The sequence below is a fragment of the Pectinophora gossypiella genome, chromosome 14 (genome assembly GCF_024362695.1).
Source record: "Pectinophora gossypiella chromosome 14, ilPecGoss1.1, whole genome shotgun sequence".
In the NCBI taxonomy this organism is placed as follows: domain Eukaryota; kingdom Metazoa; phylum Arthropoda; class Insecta; order Lepidoptera; family Gelechiidae; genus Pectinophora; species Pectinophora gossypiella.
Window position 1 is genome coordinate 1,084,280 of NC_065417.1, and position 22,410 is coordinate 1,106,689.

Genomic DNA, 22,410 nt, shown 5'->3' on the forward strand with positions numbered 1-22,410 from the left:
CAATTGTTTCATACACGCACGCCGGTTCAGAGTAGATCGTACTGAACCTCCAATTCTCCAATTTGGTCAATCATTTCATGGTATTTATCATTAAACATTGAATACTACCAAGATTTTGCATTTTCTACATTGTATTTTCTTTAATAGAATGGAAATGAAAGCCAGATGGAGTAAATTGTGCGTTAGATAAACAATTCTAATCAAATGTTCTCCTAATTGGGTCATTCGAACACATTAGCTCAGACATTTACACAGATGTTGAAACATCCACACTACTCACACCCCTATTCACCATTTTGCAACAATGACAACACAATATGGCCGCCCCCAACTGTCAAACTAGTGAAATTCGCGCGTTTTTCACTTCAAATCACTCTATTGTCGTTGCTCTCCCAAATTTGCGGGGATCCGGTGCAAACAGTGGATAATTTGATAGATGAATACAGTTAATTATGGAATTTATTTATTGTATCCATTTCATTGCCGGGGGCTGCCCCTGTTGTTATTGCACCCCATGTGAGGGTGCGTTCCATTCGCCTGTCGATTTATTTTCTTTTGCAAAGCAGATCGCGCAGAAACTTTTTTTGTCTATGGCCAACACAAAGGAGGCTCGAGAAAAAAGTTTGTATAGCGACATTTTATTGGTGTTTTCGAGTTAAAATTGGCATGAAAACATATTTCTTATTTACTCGGATTTCACAATAACTAAACGAATCAAAGCATGTTATTAGATTGAAAATCTGCGCGTGTAGTTAAGGCGATGTCCGCGACAATATTTGCGGCGTTTTAAATGATCGTTTATCACTTGGACGTTAATTTATTTAATAAATCAGTTCGGCCGGTGCCGGGGCTGCCATTAGTCAAACAGTCCGGGATTCAATACCGGGATGGCTGGAGGCTGGCGGCTAGTACAAATGATCGCGTATGACTGTGATGGATGATAGATACGCTTCTCTAGGGACAGCCGTTTAACTCGCAATGGTAACCGAAGCTAAGTACTTGCATTAGCCGGGAATTGAGTTTTCTTGCCGGTTTATGAAGGATCTCCTAAAAAAAGATGATTGATGTCCCTACACGATTTGTTTTTATTTCCTTTTACATTAATTATGAACAAGTTTGACAAATGTATTTTATAATAAACATGTTTATCTATCTAAAAGCTATGACAAAAAAATGTGATGACCATTTTGTCGCGTTATTCCGACCACGAACTTTCATCGATCAATCGTCGCCTTTTATTAAGAAAAAAAAAAAAGATTTTTAATCCGTGTATTGCCTTAAGGGCGCGTCCGTTGGTGCCCGCGCGCACGCACGTTGCCGGCGGATTATCACCACCGACAAAGGACCGGGCAAACATTGTGACTGGCCCTTAACAAACCTTGACATTGTAATTGCAACTTTAATTCCCCATGTTACAGTCGAAACGGGTTAATTCTGCCGCATAATTCCGAAAACTAGAGCTTATAATAAATGAGCTTGTCATTTTGAAATATGATTTAAATTGAGTAGATTTAAGGTGTGTTTTCGTATGGTAAGGTTGTGTAAATAGCTAAAGGACGCTCCCCACGCGTGCCTGCGCATAATATCGTCAGCACACACTCTTATAGTGATGATTTGTCAAGTTTGATGCGGGATGTGATTTTAGTAAGTAAGCCTTTAAGCTAAGGTTGATATTCATATGTAGGCTGATGTTGTTTTTGGGCTGGTTTCCAAAAGTCCTTGCGCTGATCTAAGACGTGAGCAGGAAATTATTCAGAAGGGATCTTTTGAAGATGCTTATTTGGATTTTGAAGTTATTTCATACTACATTGGTATGACAGTGCAGTGGATTTATTGAGATGATGAACGCAGCATCACGCCAGTTTCCTGGAAGGGGTAGGCATGTACGTATAATACATCTACTCCTCGCCATCTACGATTAAGTACATACATAAACTCACGCCTATTTCCCACCGGGGTAAGCAGAGACTATAGAATTCCATTTGCTTCGATCCAGACACACTTCTCTTGCTTCCTCCACATTCATCAATCGCTTCATACACGCACGCCGGTTCAGAGTAGATCGTACTAAACCTTTTCTAAGGACATCTCCAATTTGGTCGAAGAAAGTCCTTCTAGGTCCTCTGCCAACTCTACCATCAACTTTCGCTTTATAGGTATACCGCTTTCGCAATTCTATTGTCCTTCATCCGCTCTACGTTTAAGTATAAAAAAATATAAGTTTTCTTGATAACTGAAGTTCTTGGTACAGATGGTCTTTGTACTTGTTAAATTAATAATGTACCACACACAGAGCCATCTGAATCATACAGATATACACCGACTTGGATATCGCATAAAAGTATCAAAATGACATGTAAAACATTGAAAACTGACTCGTAATTATAATTAAATCTTCATTTCCTTAATTAAATTGTCGCCTTTTATTAACAAAGTTTGAGTAAAAACGATCACAAAAGGACTGGGACATCGTAATTTTTTGGCAGACTCATAAATAATGTTATCCCAAGATTAAATAAAATTAAGTACGGCCTTTTTGGACAAATTGGGCGCTAAAATCTGGATTGGACTTCCACCGACGCCCACAGATGATTAAGAAGCCATTTTTTTAAGCTGCAGTTTTTGTGTTTCAAAAAGGATGTTACGTGACCTTAATTTTTTTGGTATGAAATCCTGCTGTTTAGTTTGATTGCTCTCTGACATGGGTCTTAAGTTTTTACTGCTACTGGAATGTTTTGAGTGTCAAAAGAAATAACATCTCTTAGGTTGCCAAACAATTAATTGCGGCGCGCTAGATGGACTTTTTACGTATGTCTCACTCATCAAGTTTCGTATTAATTAATAACTGGGTTTTCCTTTTCATCGATAATAAAAAGTCACTTTGTCGATATATCAGATTTAACATCTTTAAAATTATAACAACAATAAATATATAAAAAATTTAAAATATCACATAAATATGTGTCTGTAGAGGACTATTTAGTGTTTCTCTTTATCTTGGTAACATACATTTCTTTGCAGGGGCATTCCAAAATACATATATTGTGACAGGGTGACACGCCTATTTCTCTATTTTTTTTTATTTTTTCATTTTCTTTTTTTTCGCCTATTTTTTTCTTTTGTTAAATAGACGTGAGTTTATGTATGTTTTATTACAATAAACGCACATTATATTATTAAAGTAACATTTTTATTGTGGACCTAATGTGAACTATAGCGAAAATACTATTTATAATTTTTCTCCCAAAATTCAAAATTAAATAACCCTTGCGGTCAAACATCACCATAACACCTTGCTAAATAATGTCTAAAGAAACAAAAAATATAAAATAATGCAAAATTGACCTTCAAGAAATGATTGAATAAACAATCCTGACTTCCGATTTCATCACAGTTAGTTAGTCTGAAAAGTAACCGCATTTTTTTGTAAATTACGGCATCATTCATTTGTTACGGAGATGGCATAATGAGCAAGGAAAACAGTTTTCTTTGCATCGCGAAGCCAAAACGATGTTCTCATTAATTTTCAAAAGCTAGGATGAATAAATCATGGCCGCCATGACGTCATTTCCGGAGGACCACTTCCTCTGAATTAAGACTGTGAGGTACTCTGAATACCTCTAAAGTATCGGCTCGTGAAAAAATGTTAAGAAGATTATTACGACGGTCTAATGAGTGAATTATGAGAGGTGCTCAGAAATTACGGGGCGCTCGTAATATATCAATTTAATTTTCTTTTGGTTCTTAATTATACTTTTTTAATGGATTTTTTTTGTTTGTTCATAAAATATGAGTTTGTAGAAATCGGTCAACTTGGTGTGTATTTATTAACTCATTAGTAAGCATGTATTGTTACAAAATCATAATTATATTTATAACGTTTTCAGGTTTTATACAAGACTAAAATGATCGGAATCATTTATCCAAGGGTAGTTTTTACTAAACGTCAAAACACGAAATTACTATGGAATTTGTATTAAAAAGCAACCTGTGACGCCATAGAAAAACGGGAAAAGATGTCGCACTTATTATTACGTTTTTCTTGATTAAAATTCATAATAAGTTAAATATAAAAAAAGAGAACGTTTTTGTCACTTCTAGAATTGGTTTTATTTAGTAATCAGAATTTCATAATTTATCTTTTTGACTAGGAAACTACAGAATTATCAAGCGTCAACTTATTGAAAGTTTTTGAATGTAACTGCAACATCGACACATTTTTCAATTCAATAAGAAAAAGAAATATAAAATAAGTAAAAGCCAAAAAGAAAATTAAAAAATAACTGTAAAAGTGTATTGTAATTTTACGGTAACATAATATTAGCTACTATTAATTAAATAACTAGAGGAACATAATAGATGATCAAACGAACTTCTAAGTGAAGTTCGATCATTATTATATGAGTCGCTTCATTCGAAGATATAATATAAATCAATACAAGGTAGTCCCTTTAACCTACAGGCAACATCGCACGTTCTTTAGAGTAAATCGATTCAAGTCATCGATTTCAAATTTAAAACTATTTTTAGTCTACTGTTTCTCTATGTACCCGAACTGTCAACTTCATTCTTTAGAGATTTAGAAACAAAACTTAGTCCTGGGCTTTATCCACATCCATTGTATGTGGCATGACTACGGGAGGGTAGGGTTATTATATCTTCGAATGAAGCGACTCATATAATAATGATCGAACTTCACTTAGAAGTTCGTTTGATCATCTATTATATTTCGTCGCTTCATTCTTCAGATATAATATAAATCAATACAAGGTAGATGTTTAGAGATTTAAGTTTTGTTTCAGGATCAAATAATTATTCAAATAAAAGTCAGGATAGCTAAAAGAACTGTTTCTTTCATATGAAAACATAATTATTTTAAACAAAAAATAACATAAAATACGCTTCTTCGTATGGTAACTTAAATGTAATAATCAATCAGTCTTAATCAGTCTTAATTGTTAATTAGGAAATGCTACTGCATTGGCGAATTCACCCTCATTTACAATAGGCCTATTATAAAATCGAGCAAAGGCAGTGGACGCATTGGTCCATCCTGCCGCTTTACGGATCACGTCGAGGCCGAGGCCGGCGGAACGCGCCGCCGACGTGGCCGCGTGGCGCGTGCTGTGCGCGCCGTATGTCGCGACGTCGACGCCGCTGTCTGACAACACTTGTTTAATCCAACGGCTTATTGATTGCGAAGTGGCAGGTTTGTGTGGTTTTTTATGGGTCAATAAGAGATTGCCCGCGTTCGTGACCCTCAAATTTTTTGTCATAAAAATATAATCCTTGAGAGCTGAAGCAGGACATATATTCGGGTTCTGCAAAAAGAATGGAAGAAACAAAACTGGTTGGTCCCGTCCGGGAGCAGAGGTTTTAATAATGTCCACTATTGCTATCTTAACTCCACTTTGAGAAATTGTAATGTTTTCAATTTTGATAAGAGATAAAGTTTGAACCCGATGGGCTGTGCAAATGGCTAATAAAGTAACTAGTTTCTTTGTAATATTTTCTATACTAAGTTCCAGATTTGGGTACCATGAAGAAACAAAATTAAGTACTAATTGTGGGTCCCATGTTGAGGTATACTTCGGTCGGTTTGGCTTTAACTTGTATGCTCCTTTTAACAACCGTTTAATAGATTGATCTGAGCCGATGACATCGCCTAAAATTAAGGACAATGCCGAACGATGACTGTTAAGAGAGCCATATGAACATCCTTTTGCAAATTGCTCCGTTAAGAAAGATAAAACCGATGGAACTGAACAATTAAAACCGTCAATATTATGAACCGAACAAAACTGCCACCATAACTTTAAGGTTACATTGTACTGCTTAACAGTGCTGTCAGACAGAGACGCCATCATCAAGTCGAGCGCCTCTGGTGGCGTGCCGCGGCGCGCGAACGCCGCCCGCACAGTCTCGCGGCACCCAGTGTAAGCTTGTGGTAGAGGGGATGGTACTCCCTGAAATTAGATTGTAAGAGAGATTTACTTGGGTTGAAAAACACAATACGAGAATCGAGAAGATTTTGTAACAATGGGAACCAAGCCTGTGAAGGCCAATGTGGAAAAACTAAAATACCGGTGGCTTCATCGTCAATAATTTTTCGTAAGCATTTCAGGACTAATGAGAAGGGTGGAAATGCGTAGAAAAAATTATATTTCCAATTTATGGTAAATGCATCTACGGCGTAAGCATCTGGCTCTTGTTTCCAAGAAGTAAACATGATACATTTGGCATTGCTGCGAGAAGCGAAAAGGTCAATTTCTGGACGTCCAAAGTGATGTATAATGGAATTGAATGCATCATCTGATAGTTCCCACTCTGTGTCCGGATTAATTTTACGAGATTCTGCATCTGCGCAATTATCTTTGGTATTCACATAAGAAGCGAATAACCAAATGTTTCGCTTCTCACACCACTGCCAAATGGATCTAGACAAATTGTTCAAGTGTGGAAACTGAATGCCGCCTAACCGGTTTATGTAGCTGATAGCCGTAGTGTTATCAATACGCAAAATAATAGAAGAGTTTTCGTCATCACTAGCCAAACTCTTTAGTCCTAAAAATGCCGCGAGAAGTTCTAGATAATTAATGTGATGTTCTAATTCTTCTGTCCTCCACCTGCCGCTGACTTTTTCATCATTACACACTGCGCCCCAGCCTGTTCTGGAAGCGTCTGTAAAAATTTCCTTCTTATAATTTACAATTCTCATTGGGCAAGAAGTTGTAAATATATTATTAAGCCACCAATTAAGATCTTCTAAAATGCAGTTTGGTAAAATAATTTTAGTTTCATAATTATTATTATGTTGTTGTAATAAAATGAATTTTTGTCTTTCTAATGTTTTTGTGTACATAAAACCATATTTGGCAGCAGGACAAGCGGAAATTAGAACACCAATTAACTGAGCAAATTCTCGTAAGGTACATCTTGGCAAGCCTGAATATTTTTGAACTAATTGTTCAATACTCTTTCTTTTATCTGCCGGTAAAGACATGGTAAGGTTCTGAGTGTTATAGAGGAAGCCCAAAAATCTACAAGTTTGAGATGGTATCAGTGAACTTTTGTCATAATTAACAACAAAACCTAAACACTGTAAAAGTTTTAAGGTTTCGCGCACGTTAAGTGCGCATTCCTCATAGCTGTTACCAATACATAATATGTCATCCAGATATATAACTGACATGTATCCCTGTCTCCGGAGGTAGGCGATAACCTCCTTCATTATTTTGGTAAACACCCTGGGTGCCACGGATAGGCCGTAAGGCATTGCTGTAAACTCGTATGTGATTAAATCATTAGAATTAGGAGCTTGGAAATTAAAACGCAAATATTTTCTGTCAGATTCGACTATAGGTACTAAAAGATAGGCCTCTTTTAAATCAATAGTAGCTAAATAACCTCCTTGAGGTATCAGTTTTGCAGCTGTCCTATAGTCTTCCATCTTAAAATGTGTTTTTTCAATAAATTTATTTAATGGTTTAAGATTTAAGATAAAACGTTTGCCACCATTAGGTTTTGGTGCTAAAAATATTTTTGATATAAATTGATCTTTTGATGGGTTACAACACAATATAGCTCCTAGTTCTAATAATTTATTTATGGCCTCTGACATATCTAAGCTATCTTTATAGGAAAGATTACAATGTGGAGTTATAGTCTGAATTACTTTGTTACAAAATGGGATAGAATATCCGGTCTCAATCCACGATAATACAACATCATTTTTAGTTATTTTAGTCCAACAATTAAGGTAAAATTGAATGCGACCAGCATGTACCTGAGCTACTGTGCAGTTGCACGTGTCTTGGGTTGGTGGTTGAAAGTCTTGGCTTGTGCTTGGTTTAGGGGGTATGTCCGGCGCGGTGTTGACGCTGCCGGCCTCCGCTGACCTCCCCTCCCCCCCCTGTTTGACGGGTAACGAGGAGGTCCTGACCAATTTCCCGGAACAGGACGATTAGCCGATGACTGCGTGGAGCCGACACTACCAGCAGCTTTCTGATTCGTCGAAGCCTTTATTTGAGAGCTTTGTCTACTAATAGCCTGGCTGGCTTTAATCTTTTCAGATAATGAACTGCCAAACAACGTCTCGTCCCTTTCAGCATCTTGAATGACTGTCAGGAAATTCTTTTCCAGGCTAGGCGTGACCAACTTAATCCTGTCCTTCGATAATAAATGATGTAAATCAGTTAAAAAACGGCAACCATCACTTAATTGTTTCAAAGCCACGATCTTGTCATTAGATGTCAGCAGAGTGTCTATCCCTCTGCTTATTGCTGCGGTACCTATACCGAGTTGTTGTTGGAATCTGACTAGCTTTTTATCACGTCCTCTTACAACCTCTGCCACAGCAGCGGATATTTCAGCATTAAGCTTGGGTGCTTGTAACATTTTACAATTACTGGGTAGGAGGTACTCCTTTGTAAGTTTGTCCTTGTCCTCTCTTGGAAGTCCTTTCTTTAATATTGGGGTCCATAAGTTACTTAAACTGTCATGAATATTATTACCAAATTCTGGTGTATCGGATGTGGAAGCACCTAGGGCGAATAACAATTCAGGGTCCAAGGCTACTTCGGACGTTGGCTCAGTGACGGGCTCCGCCGAGCCTTGCTCGGACGTCACAACATCCAGCACTTCTGAGACCGGTGCTGCCATCACGTCATCTTGTGGAGTCAACAGGCCCATCTGTGGCTCCGTCGCATCTCGAGATTCCATGTAATTTGTATCTAAAATAAAATACACTCATGTTACCAAATGATTGGCATAATGGGTATTTCATACCAGAAATGTAAATCTAATAAGACTTATGAAGGTATAGAATAATAATAATGTGATTTAGCAAATTGTATGCGTTAGTAAACGCGATTGTCTCGCAGACAAAATAATTTATGTATTTAACGTGCATATCTATTTAAGATTACACGTATTTTCGACATTTTTACTGACACACATACTTGTCTCATGAATAGTTCGCAACTAAACATGCTATTGTAATTGACTCGCAGTCAATTCCAATTTAATGTACATATTATTCACTTATATTTTCTTTTATCGATAGAAAAAGAAAAAAACGTGAGAACCCAATTTAAGGTTATAAAATATTACATACCTTCGTTGTTCTCGTCCTCTGACGAGTCTAAGAGACGTCGAATCCGACGTCGAGATGTTTCTTTTTTACGCTTTTCTCGTTCTTCTATTTTCCTTATCTTCCTTTTGTAGCTATCCAATTTTTCTTGTGCACTGCGTTTCGGCATTTTTAATGGCGCGTACGCTCGTTGCCTCGCACGAAAAAAGAATGAAGTTGACAGTTCGGGTACATAGAGAAACAGTAGACTAAAAATAGTTTTAAATTTGAAATCGATGACTTGAATCGATTTACTCTAAAGAACGTGCGATGTTGCCTGTAGGTTAAAGGGACTACCTTGTATTGATTTATATTATATCTGAAGAATGAAGCGACGAAATATAATAGCAGGCGTTGGTACCATTTAGGTAAGTAAGTACCTAATCGCTTTTTTATGACTTTTATTATTAATCTTGAAACACTGTGTTGCGGTCATATAATTAGAAGTTAAGCCCTTTAACTTTATACCGACTAGACAGTTAAGTAGTTAAACTTAGGGTCATGGCGAACCTGTTCATCAGCAGAATCGAAATGGCTTGAATGAATAGTAGTTTACCAAATTGCTCTAACGCCATAACTCCAAGGTAATAAAGTTGACATAATATTTATTGCTAACGGCAACATATTGACGGGAATCCCACTGTGGGCGATAAAGCGATGGGCGGCGAAGAAGCTTGCAAGGTCCTTGTACCAGCGCTATCTAGTGAGATAGTGTCCTAGTGAGGACACTATGGTTGCGCCACCAGAAGGGCTAACATGCGCGACGTGATAAAACTTTGTCACGGTCATTTCATCGATTCCGACGATTTATCTTCTTCTTCTATCGCGTGGGTTGTGAGGTGGATTACCAACCCCATCAACCCTGGTGTCAGGGTTACTATTGAGCCGCCAAAGGCCCCTGACATGACTCTTGTAACGACTACGTACTTACATCAGTAAGTAGTAACCGGGACTAACGGCTTAACGTGCACGAAGCACGGATCATCTTACTTTTGGACAATCAGGTGATCAGCCTCTAATGTCCTAACCAAACTAGTGATCACAAAGTGAATTTTGTGATATGTCCCCACCGGGATTCGAAACTGGGACCTCCGGATCATGAGCCCAACACTCAACCACTGGACCACGGAGGCCGTGTTCTCTGTCCTAGGTCCCTGTTAGAGAAGAAATGACAAGAAACTGCAACAGCAACGCATCTTTTAAATCAATGTAGTTAATAACTAGAGAAACACATTTAATACCAGGCATTTTATATGTTACAAAGTATTGTTTCATTTAAAACACAAACAATTTACATTTTATGCCTTTAAAATATGCGTCGTTTATAACCAGTTACAACTGGTATCTAGATTTACTCTATATCTCGTTTCAATAAAGATATTGTTTAATAAGTTTTGCGACACAGCAGTAAAATGTTAGATTTATTGAATTATTCATAGATTTCAACGCAATAACGGCTACTGAGGTTGATATCGGTTGTGGTGACACACGGGTGAGAAATATGGCGATAAAAAACGTGGTCTAATACCCTCCGTGGTCTAGTGGTTAGAGCATTAGGCTCACGATTTGGAGGTCCGGGTTCGATTCCCGATGGGGATATTGTCGAAATCACTTTGTGAGACTGTCCTTTGTTTGGTAAGAACTTTTCAGGCTTGATAACCTGAGGGCACGTTAAGCCGTTGGTCCCGGCTATTAGCCGTAAAAACACCTCCACCAACCCGCATTAGAGCAGCGTGGTGGAGTATGCTCCATACCCTGGGAGGCCTGTGCCCAGCAGTGGGACGTATATAGGCTGTTTATGTTATGCCTGAGAATTTCCTTTTGACAAGTCCTCCTAGAATGTTACTTAGCAGTTATGGACATGAGCTGCAAAAGACTCCATCCTTTTCTTTTCAGATAAGGAGCGAGTTATATCAAGGGCTTCGACCAATGGCAGTACTATTTTTATCCACGTAGATAGCATTCGCTGTGTCTATTTTGTACGCTGTATCTATAGTTTAGGCACTAGTCTATCAAATTATAACATTAAAAAGTTGTTGTTCTGTTCTTACTATAAATTGTTTACATATTAAGAAAATGAGAATAAAAAAAAGTTAATATATAACATTAATTTTTAGTAAGTTGCCTTAAATCGAAAACCATTTCGAGATATTCCTACGATTTACACAAAACACATTATTTTTTTAATTCAGTATTTATAGAAATATCTTGAAAAATCCCTGGGGTCTGAAGAGGTAGGCAGAATAAGTTAAGGCCTTTCTATAAAACTATTTTTGAAATGTTGTCAATTGTGAGAAATTAATAAATTTTACTTTACTCTATTTTTTTTACTACTGGTTGAAGCATTCGATATAATTCGCCAAGCGCGGATCCCGTGCCGCGGCGGCTGATGGATTTGTGGATATTGCGAGAGTCGTCAATTAAATAAATTAATTAAGAACCAGAATCCCAAATAAAGCACTTAAATAAGGTGGGCAGAGCTTCAAGTAATTAAAAGACAACTGGCCATTTTTGGTGCGAAGTAAATACAATTTTTCTAGCGGAATTATTCTTACGAGCACCACAATTACAACAGGAGGGTTAAAAGGCCATATTGAAGCAATTCATCTAAAAAAGCTATTTAACATTCCTTACACTGCGCTCCAAAACGGGTATCACTGATGTAGGGAAAAAGTCCGCCAAACTGAAGTGGGACTGGGCCGGACACGTTTGTCGGATGCATCCGGAGCGGTGGGCACGAGTCGTTACTCACTGGATACCTCAGGGCGGGCTTAGAAGTCGAGGCAGACCGCGTAAAGGATGGTGTGACGACCTCAATGCTTATCGCAAGGATTGGCCAGAGATCGCGCAAAGTCGAGAGGAGTGGAAAAATCAAGGGGAGGCCTTTGCCCAGCAGTGGGATCGTATAGGCTAAATAAGATAAGAATAAGATACCATTCCTTGACCTTGCGCACTTACTTGTATATGTCTAAATATTAATGGAGCCGTGGTAGCCCAGTTGGAAGACCGCTTGACTCTCACTGTTAAGTCGCAGGTTCAAATCTCAGCAACGGCCTACACCAATGATTTTCGAATTTGTTTTCGAGTTCATGTTTCTATCATAAATGATTAACACGTGCTCTGCGGTGAAGGAAAACATCGTGAGGAAACTCACATTCCCGAGAGTTTCGGAGGTATGTGACTTAACCGGTAATGGTACGGTTTTCCCTTCGCGGGTTTGAAGGTCAGACAGGCCGTCGCTTTTGTAAAGGACCTGTTAGGTACATGTTTAGGATAGGTAAGCGGTCCCTGTAAAAAAACGGAATAAGGGACTTTTCTGTATAATAACGTTCATTTGATAAGGGTAGGTATTTATATTTTTAAAGAACGTCTAGGGCCCTGTGACGAGGTTTTCTTGCAGCTTCTTTTCCCCGGCTATACAGGTTGTGAGAAGCTGCAGTAGTTTTAGGCGGATGAGACTTTCGTTATGTAAAAATTGACGATTCAAAGTGTAACTATGTTATCTACTGAATAAAGATATTTTTGAATTTGATTTTGAATTTACTTTAAAATCGCTTTCTCTACTTCAAAGCCGCGTGTCTCAAAACATGAGTGTCTTCATTTGCTCTACATCGAATCGTAAAATACAATGTAGTCGGTAAGACGGGGTGCTCGAGGTACCGTCAGCAAGGGAGATAGGTAGCGCGTTACATCGGTACGTCTTCATGAAAATACTTCTGCCGGGTCTGCACCGCGCGGCGGTAATTATATAGAACGCTTCGACCAATTGCCGTTTGACGTCCATCTACGTAGATAGCATTCGTATCATTTATTTGTCCAAGCGCTCGATATAATTCGGTCCGCGCGCGGCGCGGTTGGGCTGGACTTAACGTAACACTATAAAAAAAACTTTATCACACACAGGAAACTGCCTCTGTGGTCCAGTGGTTGAACGTTGGGCTACGATCCGGAGGTCCCGGGTTCGAATCCCGGTGGGGACATATCACAAAAATCACTGTGTGATCCCTTGTTTAGTTAGGACATTACAGGCTGATCACTTGATTCTGTAAGATGATCCGTGCTTCGAAAGGCACGTTAAGCCATTGGCCCGATTACTACTTACTGATGTAAGCGAGCAATCGTTACATGAGCCATGTCAGGGGCGTTGGCGGCTCAATAATAACCCTGACACCAGGGTTGCTGAGGTTGGTAATCCACCTCACAACCCACACGATTGAAGAATAAGCGGCATTGCCCCGTTGCACAGCCACTGAAAAATATAAAAAAAAATGAAATTTTCATTACATTTTTTTTGACAAAAATCACAGTCATTCGAATGTGACTTTTAAAAAGGCTTATGTGGTTTTCACTAAGTATAAGAGGACGATACAGAGTTCATCCATTTGTTTGTCTGTCCATACGTCTGGCTACCGCATAACGACCGAGTGGGAGTGTCGAGAATTTTATCACTTTTTTATTATTACGCGAACATTTTCTTCACAAATTATTTAATAAAAAATACTCGGCATTTTATACGTATGAGTAAACGGTGAGATAAATGTTGATAGGGTGCTAATAATCTTTAATTGGAATACGTACGTAGTATATATATGCATGCATGTATTAGGTATTTGCGTATTTGGGGCATATTCTTAGGAATGAAAGATACCAGCTGCTTCAATTAATTATGATGGGCAAAATTGAAGGGAAAATACGTCGAGGGAGGAGGAAGAAGTCATGGCTGCGGAACATCCGCGAATGGACCGGCGTTACAACCGTAGAACAGCTGTTTCGTCTTGCTTCTGACAGAGAAGAGTTCTCAAAGCTGACGGCCAACGTCCAGTAATGGACAGGCACTAGAAGAAGAAGAAGAATGTATACAATACATAACATAAATAGCCCACTATTCGGGACGTATATAGGCTGTTTATGTTATATGTTTTGTATACCGGAGGGGGTATGGAGCATACTCTGCCACGCTGCTCCGCTGCGGCTTGGTGGAGGCGTTTTTACGGCTACGAGCCGGGACCAACGGCTTAACGTGCCCTCGGAAGCACGGAATCATCTTACTTTTTCGGACAATCAGATGATTCAAGCCTGCAAAGTCCTTACCAAACAAAGGACAGTCTCACAAACACTGAATTCGACTTCATAACTTTGAATGGTTACATATTACAACATCGAATTGGGTAGTTTCAGGTTAAAGATAAATAAAGACAGATCTAAAGGTGCCAAAAAAGTTATCATTTTTCTATTTAAGTAATTTATGAATTTTAAAAAAGAAAAATGTAATAATAAGTGCGACAATTTGTCACGTTTTTCTATGACGTCACAGGGTAGCTTTTTCATACGAATTCCATAGTAACTTCGTGTTTTGACGTTTAGTAAAAAGTAACTGATTTGACTAGTTGGAAACTAGCCTGTGCCCAGCCATTAGCCATTTACAGGCGAGGAGTGTGTTATGTGAGTTTTATTTATTCTTTCTTCCTGAATACATTAGTATTTCAGACCTTTTTCGTTCGAAGTTAAAAAAAATAAATGGCAGCTTAAAGTTTGTTTACCTAGTGGACATGTGTTTGACACAAGTGTCGCGTGTCAGAGCGGCGCTGACGCATGCGCCATGTGTCAGTTGTGACATGACGTCACTGACACGTTGCAGAATACTTTGGTCAGATTTGTATCGTTTGTTGTAACCTATACCATAGAGTAAAAATACTACGTACAGAACGGTAACTATCCGCACCGCACCTTTTGATATCGGGCGCTAACTTCACCCCTCTGAGTATTACTTTAGTATTAAATGCGGGCGGCACAATAAGTAAGTTTTCTTTTTTTAAAAAGAGTTTTTTAATGGAGTGTCCGGCCTGTTTCTGCTCTGTAGTTTTTGAAGTTAGGTACAAAAAGTTAAAATAATATTTGCATTCAAATCATACATACCCAAAACGGATAATCATCTTTGATTAAAACCGGAGATATAGTAATGTAAACTCCTTTCATGTACTGACACAGATTTAGTTTCATATCGCGTTGTTTCTTAAATATAATATCTCTTCTATCGGTGTCAGGGTTATTATTGAGCCGCCAAAGGCCCCTGATATGACTCATGTAAGGACGACATACATACGGTCACGAGCATTAATATGTATACACTTTGGTACCATGTCACATTAACTTTTTTGACAAATTAAACTGTAAGTCTCACTAAATGTCAAATATGTTAGTGCGACAGAGTCCTAAAGTGGGTACATTATATTGCTCATGACTGTACATCAGTACTATTTCCAGTAGTATTACTAGTATAACGTACGTAGTAGTAGTTTACTAGTATTAGTAGTATAACTTCATTGCTGAATCACACAGTGCTTTCCGACGCAGGGATCAAGTAAAATTTAATAATCCTTGTCTATAACGCCCCTGAATTCCCTTAACTTGAAGCCTGCCCGACCGAATAGAGGCATGTGAGCGCGTCCAGTTTTTGCCGATGGAAAGCGCATATACAGCCCATACGGCATATCATACGGCCATCGCACATACAACGGGTACAAATTGCTTTACGAGACATCTATAGAAAGCTATAGCGAGGCAAGTATACTAATAGAACGGTCTGAGTGCAGTGGTTGAGCGTTTGGCTCACGATTCGGAGGTCCCGGACACGCCAGATTGTCCGAAAATAAGATGATCCATGCCTCAAAGGGCACGTGAAGCAGCCGGCCTCGGTAATTATTTACCTAACTATGTACTCGTTACCTGAACCACTTAACATAACTTAAACATCATATATACGTTCTACTGCGGAACACAGGCTTTTACTCAATCAACCGGAGGGGATATGGAGCATACTCCACCAAGCTGCTCCACTGCGGGTTGGTGGAGGCGTTTGGGCCCGGGACCAACGACATAACGTGTCTTGCGAAGTACGGAACCATCTTACATTTTCTGAAAATCATTTGATTCAGTCTCTAATCAAGTTATTAACGAAGAGCTTCTTTATTCGTTGACGCTTCGCGCCTCAGTCCTAGCCAAATAAAGGAGAGTTTACAAAGTGATTTTTAAATCATGAGCCCAATGCTCCAACCACAAGACCATGGATACCTGGGGCTTAAAAACGCCACATCGAAGCAATTCATCTAAAAAAGCAATATTGCAATGCAAACAAATGTCAAATAGCAATATTGCTTTTCTAGATAAATTGGTTTGGCCTTTGATTTGGCCCCTGTTAGGCAATTGGGGCGTGTACTAGGGGCAAGATAAATTATGAAATTCTGATTATTAAATAAAGACAGGTCTAAAACTAACAAAAAACGTTTTGTTGTTCTATTTTCATTTTTTAAGGAATTTTAATCAAGAAAAACGTAATAATAAGTTCGACATTTTATCACGTTTTTCTATGACGTCACAGTGTGCTTATTCATACAAATTCCGTAGTAATTTCGTGTTTTGACGTTTAGTAAAAAGTAACTGATTTTACTAGTTGGAAACTAGCCTATCGACTTATTTAAAATACTTCGCTAGGTAAACCATATCACGTACAGTCATGAGCAATATAATGTACCCACTTTAGGACTCTATCGCACGAACATATTTGACATTTAGTGAGACTTACAGTTCAATTTGTCAAAAAAGTTAATGTGACATGGTACCAAAGTGTATACATATTAATGCTCGTGACCGTACGTATACGTCTCTTTCTAACTTGAGACATACTCTTCTTCTTCTTCTTGTCGTTTCGATGGCATTCAGATTTCTTCAGCCCAGTATAACCACACACACACACACACACTTTCATTTCCCTTCTTGTTTTCCAACATTTACGACTACTACTTACCTGTTTTTAAAAACCTCATAACTACAAATGGCTACTTTAATCCAATAGCAACATATGTAATCCCGTCTGACTGCACTAAACCAATTTAAAGTGAGACTAATATCATTTTACAACCAGTAATATCCTAGGATGGACGTAAATTTATGTAAATCTGGAATATTCATGTGCTTCTTACTTTTACGGCTCGCGGTGACAACTTGCCGCGAATCGTTTTGTGGTGTAAGCGAGAAGAGGTTATGGTTTATTAAAATTATGAATTAGCTTAACTACGACACTAGGGGATTACTTCGCTTCACTGTTATACAGTGGTGCCGTCGAGAGAATGCGCATTTGACATTTAACCGATTGACAAAACTAGGGATGGGCATTAAGTAACACTGTTACTGTAATCGACACTTAAAAATATCGTTAAGCTATCGTTCGTTAGCTCGTACAGAGACTGTGCGAGCGAGAGGCTCACGTGGGAGCGACAGAGATAGGTAGTTTATGGCAAACGGTCGTCATAGGGTAGACAACCATAGCTGCCAAAGCTATTTTTTTTTGGTGTTCTCCGACGGGCAAGGCAAAGGGAGCTATGCCCATTCAACCATGTCTTATGTATTTATTTCTTAATGATGATTAATAAAATGATGAAAGGTGATGACGATGAATGATCAAACCTAAGCCCCCACCCTCGGAGCAGACTCCTACTCCGAACCCCAAACGAAACAACTCATAAGTCCGCATAAACTTTCGAGTTATAAAGCGGCTTGTTGGCACAAAGCGAAAATAGATAGGTACACTTTGTTTATTGAATATTCCGATATAATAACACTATTGCGAATGTTTTCCGACTAACTTAATGCGATCATTAACCACAAAACACCACTTCGTATTAATTATTTGGATTATTCAATGAAGAAAGCAACCGTCCCGTTCCCGCCAAAAAGAGCTCAAAGTTAAGTATAGAGTTTTTTTTTATTAATTTTCCTTGAGAAGGGGCAGGCAAAGGAACATAGCCATACAGTCTAGGCTTTGAGATATAGAGAAGACACTTGTTTATGCCAATACATTTGGGCTACAAGCCCATAACATCTAAAAGGTTTTTATATATTTTTTAATAAGTATTATTTTTGTGCGGGGTATAATTTGTGGTATTGTCCGCCCGGTCGTCTTGTGAACGCTAACGCCTGAATGTGAGTTTGTCTGTTTATCCACTCATCACGTCAAAACTAAGCAACGGATCGACTTGAGATTTTGTATGGAGATAAATGGAATGGAACATACGCTATTTTTTATCCCGGGAAAATAATTGCGGGATTTCTGAAAAACCTCTAGATTCCAACAGTTGCTTGAAGCGATAGATGTCGCTAGCGAAGCTGCGGGCAAAATCTAGCTAGTGTAGGTAGGTATATATAAAAAAAAACAAAATATTTATGAAAAGATCACTTATATTATGCTATTTCCAAATCAAAACTCTCCTGGTTATTTGTTTTCTTTCCACCTCTCTTCTTTTTACCGGGTGCACTAAATACACTTCCATTCGGTCTACCTTCAGCAATTATTCGTCGTATGGTAGTGCTAGGAACTCCTATAAACAGGTCACAGGTTAGTAACTAATAATATAGGAAAAATATATTCAAGTATTAAGACTAGTTAGTCCTACTTACCGGTCAACTTTGGACGCGTTTTAAAATCGAAGATTGCGGTTGATCTCCAACTGCTTCTTCACTAATTTTACAATAAACAATGTAAACAATCTTTCTTGCTTGTGATCGAAGTGGTTTTTTTCGATATTCTTATGAAATTCAGAATAGTTTCAAGGAATCTTTGGAAAATCTCAGTATTGTTGACAAAACATGTACTTCAACATGACAGGAGACAGTTTAATATTACCATAGGAAAATCAATATTTTTTTTACTTTTTTTATACCATCAGATGCTGGTAGACCTATAATAGCTTTTTTCTAAGTAGATACTTATTATAAATAATAAATACTTTAGTCCGTCTTCCGGATTCAATCTTCCTTATTTTGTAACTTTTCTGAACTTTGCTGATCTTGGAAGTTTTACATATTTTCTCACCTTATTAGCGGTGTCTGGAAGATATCGCTTTAAGCGATAAGACCGGCCATTTGCCATGTACTTAGTTGAGTCTCTTTTGTAATTAGTGTCTTATTAGGTGACATATAGTATAATAATATGTGAATTTGAATTTCCTGACTCAACATTTTCTTTAAGAAAAGTGGAAGGAATTCTTCCTAGTCTACGTGCAATGTTTATATTGATTCTGTGTCAGATACTTGAATTTACATGTTATCTTATGCCATGAGACGTAGGCCAATTTAGTGTTTGATTTAGCGTTGATTTCACCGGTTCTGACTGAGGCAACTGTTGATGCAAGTAAGACTAGGCAGGGCACGGATATTGACGTGTTATCAACAATTGGTTTGTGTACTCATACTAGGTTTAAGATAAATTATGAAATTCTGAGTACTAAATAAATACAGGTTTAAAACTAACGAAAAACATTTTCTTTTTTCTTTTTAACTTATTTATGAATTTTAGTCAAGAATTTTATCACGTTTTCTGTGACGTCATAGTGTGCTTTTTCATACAAATCCATAGTGATTTCGTGTTTTGACGTTTAGTAAAAAGTAACTGATTTGACTAGCGGCCAGTCTCGTTCACCCTGTTAGTTAGTTAGTTAGGATACATACATGTGGGAATGAAAGATTATCATGAACGTGATGTGTATGAGGTGAAGTTTATGAACGTGTCCTGAGGGGGGGGGGGAACTGAATTAACCCCTCAGTATTTGTTACGATGTCATTATCATCCTATCTACTTGTGTGGCGACTTGTATGTACTTGAACGGGGTGTAAGTGACATCGTAACGAATACTGAGAGGGATGATTCAGCTCATTATTCTAAGTTAATATCAAGTGGAATTTTCCATCGCAAAAGTATAGAATTGAAAATAATAAAAAAACCTAAATAAAAATTGCGACGGAAAATTCCGCTTGATTTTAACTCAGAATCATGGTCTGAATCATCCCCCTCAGTATTCGTTATGATGCCACTAGCACCCTGTATTACAAAAGTCCTCACTATTCCCAAACTCTTCACTAATTCAGTGAACTAATGAGTAATATAATAACTTAGTTTCACTGTTCTATCATTAAAATCACAAAATAGCAACACTACACTAGCAACTTTACTCGAATCACGTAATCAAACTCGTAACATAATTCTATTAAGATATTTTAGATCGTAATATGATTACGGTTGTTTATATTAAATTTACACACTTGTCGTAAAGCAATATTAAAATTAATTAACAATTATGTAAAGCTGCGCTAAGACGCTTGTAACACGGGATTTGCCCGCGCAAATCTATTCAGTTATGGAAATCACTCGTTTAGGTCCCACTCTGTGTATCTGTCATACCTGTTGACAAGCCTAGTTTATAGCTAGGTGGTGGTGTGGTAGACAGCTGTAGGTTTGAATAAATGTGGTAGGCGGGCGATCAATTTTTATTGACCGTGTGCTTGGCACTTAGCATGTTGGGAAAACGTTAAAAATGAAAAATTAGATAGAGGGGCTCATTGGCTACCAGAAACACCCCTATATATGTTCAGCGATTATTTGCTGTTTAGGACCATATTGTATTTGAATTAAATGACCCATATTGTACCTTATTCTAAGATTTTCTACCTTACTTCAAAAGCATCATTTTGTCGCTATTTCTTTCTTAATAATTATTTTTTTAACTTCATAACTATTCCTAAGGATGTGTACCGCTAGGTGAAAATATAAAAACAGACAAATCATAGATAAAAAAAGTCATTGTAAGTTAAAGTGAGAATTCGGTCAAAAGTTCTACTGTTCTTAGAAATTTATCAAAGAAAAAAAATATATATTGAAGGAGTTATGAACCTTGAAAGTATTTTCAAAAATTGCTCCATTTAATAAGTTTTTATAAACATACAGAAAAAAGTACCCTTAAAAATAAAAGAATTATTAAGAAAGAGATAGCGATAAAATGATGATTTCTGAAGTAAGGTAGAAAATCTAGAAAAAGGTAAATAATGGGTCATATCTCCTAAACCGTAAATAATCGCTGAACATATATGGGGGTGTTTCTGGTAGCCAATGAGCCCTTCTATCTAATTTTTCACTTTGAACGTGAACTTCTGGGCCACCCTGTATATTAGATGTGAAGTAACTATGTTGAAATGGTGGAGGTGTAATCGAACCATAGTTTGCCAAGATTTTATCTCATACAGTTGAATTAACATTTGTTTTACGATTCAGTTTAAAGCTCAATAAAGTAATGACGTAATGCTGAGCTAAGAGATGGTAAATATTGCCATAATGTACGATAAGGTGCTAAAGTCTAATCAGTTTCTTGCAAAGTAATAAATTAACTGGTTGCACTTAAGACCTCCTGGTTACATGTAGTTTCTGTAATAGACCAAAACCACCTACAAAAATAGAAATTTTATAATTATGACAATCTTCTTATCGTGTGGGTTGTGAGGTGGAACACCAACCTCATCAACCCTGGTGTCAGGGTTATTATTGAGCCGCCAAAGGCCCCTGACATGGCTCATGTAACGGCTACTTAATAGTAACACTGTAGCAGAGACAATAGACTTATTCTGCTGCTCTCTGAGTGAATTCGCAAAAGCCATCATGTTTGTGATTTGTTATCAATGATATTATGTAATTTTGTTGTTGTAATAATGTTTAGTATTTAAGATTGTTTCATTGTCGTATTGGGTGAATACCTGTAAATGATAGTTGTAAGATTGAATAAATAAATTAATAAAAGTAACCGGGTAGTAACCTACAGTAAGTAGTAACCGGGACCAACGTGCCTTCCGAAGGATCATCGTACTTACGGACAACCTCCGTGGTCCAGTGGTTGAGCGTTGGGCTCACGATCCGGAGGTCCCGGGTTCCCGGGTTGAAGCTTTTTTTTTGACGTGACTTATTGTAGATTTGCCGCAGATGGCATTAACTACTTGGCCGGACAAATGGGGAGCGCTGAAGGCTCTCACCCGGTAGTGAAAACTGCACTTAAGGTAAATTAATAAGTCATTGGTGCAAGGCCGATACCGGGGTTCGAACTGGCGCTCCCCGATTGAGGAGCAGGCCGGTGTACGGTCACGAGCATTAATATGTATACACTTTGGTACCATGTCACATAAACTTTTTTGACAAATTGAACTGTAACTCTCACTAAATGTCAAATATGTTTGTGCGACAGAGTCCTAAAGTGGGTACATTATATTGCTCATGACTGTACCACAGGACCACAGAGATAATTTACAGTTACACAATATACACCTATTTAACAGTTTTTCTGTGCGATGCAAAATATTTACCTAAACTACATGTGAAATCTCGTTTCACTCGTCTCATTGCAATCCGCCGCCGGTCCACGTCTCGCGATGTTATCTGCGCGCACGCACGTACACTTGCCAACATT

The 22,410-nt window shown here is 38.0% G+C and overlaps 2 protein-coding genes, 1 long non-coding RNA gene and 1 other non-coding gene across 8 annotated transcripts in view; 2 read left to right on the forward strand and 2 right to left on the reverse strand.

Moving 5' to 3' along the window:
* Positions 1-22,410, reverse strand: part of LOC126372601 (uncharacterized) — a 290,379-nt gene that overhangs the window by 150,565 nt on the left and 117,404 nt on the right. The gene's annotated exons all lie outside the window — the stretch shown is intronic.
* Positions 1-22,410, forward strand: part of LOC126372467 (netrin-B-like) — a 215,986-nt gene that overhangs the window by 30,600 nt on the left and 162,976 nt on the right. The gene's annotated exons all lie outside the window — the stretch shown is intronic.
* On the reverse strand, positions 5,832-9,299 carry LOC126372519 (uncharacterized). The gene is made up of 3 exons (XM_050018321.1): positions 9,116-9,299; positions 7,787-8,732; positions 5,832-5,966 (listed from the first exon to the last, which is right to left on the reverse strand). Exons 1-2 carry the CDS (start codon positions 9,258-9,260, stop codon positions 7,792-7,794), a joined length of 1,086 nt encoding a protein of 361 aa, XP_049874278.1. The 5' UTR covers positions 9,261-9,299; the 3' UTR covers positions 5,832-5,966; positions 7,787-7,791.
* Positions 13,040-13,110, forward strand: Trnar-acg (transfer RNA arginine (anticodon ACG)). Its single transcript has one exon. It is a non-coding gene; the product is annotated as a tRNA-Arg (tRNA).